The sequence below is a fragment of the Mesoplodon densirostris genome, chromosome 16 (genome assembly GCF_025265405.1).
Source record: "Mesoplodon densirostris isolate mMesDen1 chromosome 16, mMesDen1 primary haplotype, whole genome shotgun sequence".
NCBI classification, from domain to species: Eukaryota; Metazoa; Chordata; class Mammalia; order Artiodactyla; family Ziphiidae; genus Mesoplodon; species Mesoplodon densirostris.
Window position 1 is genome coordinate 84,325,424 of NC_082676.1, and position 5,283 is coordinate 84,330,706.

Genomic DNA, 5,283 nt, shown 5'->3' on the forward strand with positions numbered 1-5,283 from the left:
TCTTAATAGTTTAAATTATTCACTTAGAGCTCAATAGCCACAGTTAATGTAGACACAGATACACTTCATAGTTAAGTTTATCCTATAAAAATAGATCCCTCTAGAGCATCATTCTCTTCTATCCTTAGTTTTAAGAGAATAAGCATTTCCTAGTTCTCCAAATTGGTAGGAAGGTCTGCCCACAGTGGCATTGGACTTCTTGCTGAAGGACTTTTCACGTTCACAAAATCCACAGGGTTTTCATTCCTAGATGTGTTGGGAATTCCTGATGAAAACCTTCTCTCTCACTTTATCCGTACAGTTTCTCCCTGGCGTGAATTCTGTGGTGTCTGATGAGGTTCGCCTTCTGGGAGAACGTTTTCCCGCAGTCAGAGCATTCATAGGGCTTCTTGCCCATATGGGTTCTCTTGTGTATGATGAGGCAGGAGTTTTGGGAGAAAGCCTTCCCGCATTCGCTGCACTCGTAGGGTTTCTCTCCAGTGTGAGTCCTCTGGTGAAGGATGAGGTGTGACTTCTGGAAGAAGGCTTTCCCACACTGGTTGCAGCCATAGGGCTTCTCTCCTGTGTGGATTCTGTAGTGGATAATGAGGCATGACTTCCGGGAGAAAGATTTCCCACATTCTTCACAGCCATAGGGTTTCTCTCCCGTGTGGGATCTGTGGTGTTCGATGAGACGTGACTTGTGGGAGAAGATTTTCTCACAGTCTGAACACTTATAAGGCTTCTCTCCAGCCAGAATAGCCTCGGGTATGGAGAGGCTTGTTTCTGGGGAGAGCTTTTTACCGTATTTGCCGTTTCCGCCGGGTTTCTCGTCTGTGTGGTTTCCTGGATGTTTTTTGCTGAGGCAAACCTTCTCCTTCAGGCCATCCCCCTGGTCGTTGCATCCAGAGGACTTCTCATCCTTGTGGACTCTCTGATGGGTGATGAGTTCTGATTTATGCGAGAAGCCTTTCCCACATTCGGTACATTTGTGGGGTTTCTCGTTACTGTCGGTTCTCTGATCAGCATTAAGGGCTTGGTCACAGCTTAAAGCATTTCTACATTGGTTACATTCACGAGGGTGTGCCCCAGAATGTGGAGTTTCCAGCTTAGAATAGAGAAATAAGTTCCCCTGTGCATCATATTCAAATCTCCTTCTTGCAAGGTACGCGTTAGGAGTAACGCCTGCATTACCCGGCAAGGCTGCTCCACACAACTCGCACTTAGGGACCTGTTGTCCTGAAGAAACGACGTTTGTGTTTGGACAGGTGTTTTTTTCAACTGTGTTACCTGCGTTGTGCCCTTCTGGGGTCAATTTTTTCTTGTCTAGGAGTGCAACTTGCTTCAAAAGTTTGTCTTGGTGTTCCCGTTGTCTATCTACTTGGGTATCAACTTGCAAAACTTCTAGGGAAAAAATAAATAAGGACACAAACGTGTTATCTTTCCAGGAGCACATCGTAGAACTAAACTATTTCAGAAATGTTTGGAAGGAGGATTAACTTTGTGGTTTCAAACCTGATTGCCCAGATTAAATAATCATAATCCTACTACAAACACTTCCTACTCCCTTGGCTTCTGAAAAGAAAAAAAAAAAGAGAACTGGAAACAGATAAAGCCCTGACGGTGAATATATGTAAGCTCTGCTATTATCAAGTCCGCACATTAAATTGGGAAGAAGGTGAAAACACACACAAGAGAAAAACTAGAGGATAGTGGACTCAAGGCATTGATGTGCTGATGAACCAGGTCACCAAGAGGAAAAGAAACCCCGATCTGTACCAATTACCAATCTCCATGGTGAAAGCATTCCCCAATGTGACCAATTTGAAGATGACATCCCAGAATGCAGAGCCAGAGGATTCTGCCACCATTGGCCATCACAGGCCGGTACTAGCTCTAGCATCCCTAGGTAAGGGGAAGACATAATAAGGAAGCCCCATCGGGAGATAAGGGTATTTAGGAATTATGAACAAAGACTAAAGACAGACCAGAGTTTTCAGGGGACTCTAGGGAGAAGGGTGTTTAGGAAATAGGAGCAAAGGACTCGGGCTGAACCAAGTGTGAGTTCCCCTCACTTTATTCCTAGGTTGCAAATAGGCTTTTCTCTCACCTGCACTTCCTGTGCCCTTCCCACCTTAACTTCCCCTCCATTCTGTCTATCAAATTAATTTTCTCAAAGCATCAACTTCTTTAACTGCTAAAGGAATTCTCCTAGAGTCAGAGGTCCATTCTGCAGCGATTTATTCTCACATGGATCTACGTGGTCTTTATGATGTCCAGTATATGGACACAAGATAAGTACCGTAGAACCGAATGCGAGCCATCCTTGCCCCAGGAAGATTCCCTGTTGTGTTCTGATTGCTCAGATGACCGTTTTCTTCATTTGGTTCCTTTAAAACCAAATCTGGCTGACAACCCAACCCTACGTGTCCCCTTCCCATATGCCTGCAGATCAGCCCCTCCACTAAACCCATACTGACATTCTTTGGGCAAGTTGGTTTCCACAGCACTGTGGAATCTACTTGGAGAATCTTAACTGTCGGATTCTTCATCCTATGCTTAGATCTTTATTTGCTTTTTCTTTACTTACATTTTAAACCACAAATACCCCGCTATTTCACCTTGGGCACTAATACCCAATGGAACCATGGAACTCCTGTGTTTAGAAATATTTATGTTCCCTGAGCCCCACTGCTGAATTCCTAAGAGACAAAACCAATGCCTACTGATCTTCCCCAGCAGGATTTTCTGGGTTGGGACCCAGCCAGGGGGCATTTTTAAAGCTCCCCCAGTGAGTCTGGTGTACACTCCTGATTAATAACAACTGCCCTGAACAAATGCTTGATAAAGGATCCTTGTCCTAGACAGTAGAGGGGGTTAGTCAATATATACTATGTGTGTCCTTCAGAAATAAAGATGAATAAAACAAAGGCTCAGCTTCCCGTGGGATCACACTGAGATGGGGGAAAAGCTTCAGTTATAACGTATCAGACAAAATGGGGACATGTTACATGGTCTGGAAAGAAGTTGAATTTAAAGTCATATAAAAGGTAGAAAATAAGTGTTTAAGGCATTGAAAGAAAAGACAAGTTAAATAAAAATGAGTGACACAAAATAACACAGTTATTTTAAAATAGGACAAATCTGTGCACCCCTGAAAGCATGAGAAAGCCTGTTTTATAACCATGGGGACAAGCGTAAGCCTGAAGATTCTAGAGAAAGACTGAGAAAGCAAGGTCTTAGAAGGGGGCAGTGGAATAGAATGAATGGATAAACTTTAAAAGAATATGTCTTTCTTTAAAATCCAGGGAAAGGAGAGTAATCATGCAGTGATGTGTGATGTATGCAGGTAGCAGGAATCATTTGGGCATTTCAAGGCCTTGAGTCAGATGTCCATAGCTGCTTGCAAAGATCCAAGGCTTTTAACACAGATGTGTGAAACAAAAATAATCTGAGGTTCTGCTTTGTGACCTCCTGGAATCTCATGTCCATTGTCCCCCTCCAGGCTGGTTCTCTCTCACCTGGAAAGCTCCATCTGAGGATCTCTTCCTCCTTCATCCACGGTTCTTGCCCCTGCTCCAACCTGGATATCACAGCTGGTTTGGTGACTTGACACCCTGTTCATAAGAAATAGTTACAAGATTTATGCTGAGCCACCTGGGCCATCCAAGGAAGCAGAAGGCTCAGGCTGCCTAATGAACATTTACATCTCAGCCAAAGAATAGCTATTTCACTTGGGAGGAAAACTCATAAATAATCCAGGTGAGATGAGAACAAGACTGACTGATGGTTGAAACCCAAGGCCAAACATTTTTAGTACTTAACAGGGTCTTACGTAACAGAGAAAAGAAAGGAGCTCAGACATAAGCGGCGGGCAGGGGGGACACAGGAAGCCTTCCTCACCCACGGAGACCAGGTGGCTGTAGTTCTCCAGCATCACATCCCGGTACAGGGTCCTCTGCGTAGGGTCCAGCTGCTGCCACTCCTTACGGGTGAAGCCCACAGCCACGTCTCTGAATGATAACGACTCCTGGAACAGCACACTCCTGATTAATCTGGAGTGCTCAGCACAGGGTATTATGGCAAAGGTGTAGAGGGGATGGATCTTACCACCTTCGGAGGTCAGGTTTCCCCATGTTAAGTTATATAGGAAGCTTAGCATGCCCCTAACTTTGTACGACATTTTGTGGGAGAGAAAAAAAAAGATCATTAGAAAATATCTCACTTCTGGATCTCTATTCATTCATTCATCCATCCATCCATTCACTGAGCAAGCATCTACGGAAGACCAGGTATGTCACTCGTGTTCTGCATGGTGCTTGAGGTTGAAAGCTCAATGCCACATTGCTTCTGTTCTAGGGCATTTGTAGTCTGGTGGAGTGAGATGAATGTAAGAGACTGCTGTGTGGTAACAATACACTGAAGGCTATGATGGAAGTACATTTAAGTACAGAACAGACACAAAGAAGACAGCAGTCAAATTCAACATCCTGATGTCAAGTTAAGCTTCATTGGAAGTCACCTGTCAGCAGAATCATGAAAAATAAATTGTGTTCTGATGTCGGAAGGATATTCCTATCAAGAGGCACGGCCTGAGCAAAGGCAAGGAAAATCTGGTAGGAACTGCAAATATATGACAGTAGGGAATGACAGTATAGAGTATAAGGGGGATGTGTGTGTGTGTGTGTGTGTGTGTGTGTGTGTGTGTGTGTGTGTGAGAGAGAGAGAGAGAGAGAGAGAGAGAGAGAGAGAGAGAGAGAGAGGTCAGATCATAGGACAAAGGGTTTTTCATACATGCAATGGGGACTCCATCACAGTATTTAAGAAGGGGAGTTACCAAAGACAAACTGATGTGGAAGATCACTGCATCACTGAGGTGGGAATCACTGGGAGGGAGAGAATGAATAAAATTCGGGTACAATTATAGGGAATTCCCTGGCAGCCCAGTGGTTAGGATTCCGTGTTTCCACTGCAGGGAGCATGGGTTGGGGAACTAAGATCCTGCAAGTCACATGGCACAGCCAAAAAAATAATAATAATAAAAATAAAGTTCGGGTACAATTATAATCATCAACGTGTGATATGGTCAAAATTAAGGTGGCAACAAGAGGAAAGCAGAGAAAGGATTCCACATACACAGAACAGGGCTTGGCTCCCCCTTCCCTTTCACCCTCCTCTTCTCTCTCTCTGAATGAATTAAGAACAAAAATTACAATTTTAATTTATACTGAGTATTATATATATATATATATATATATATATATATAAAATGTTCGTGTGTAAATCATTTTAAATATTGGTTTA

The 5,283-nt window shown here is 43.5% G+C and overlaps 1 protein-coding gene across 1 annotated transcript; it reads right to left on the reverse strand.

The window, feature by feature from the left end:
* Positions 1-289: 289 nt before the first annotated feature.
* Positions 290-4,162, reverse strand: LOC132477018 (zinc finger protein OZF-like). Its single transcript, XM_060079269.1, is given in 5 exon segments — positions 290-997; positions 1,051-1,101; positions 1,103-1,383; positions 3,501-3,596; positions 3,883-4,162. Coding segments are annotated over 5 exon segments (1,416 nt in total).
* Positions 4,163-5,283: the final 1,121 nt, after the last annotated feature.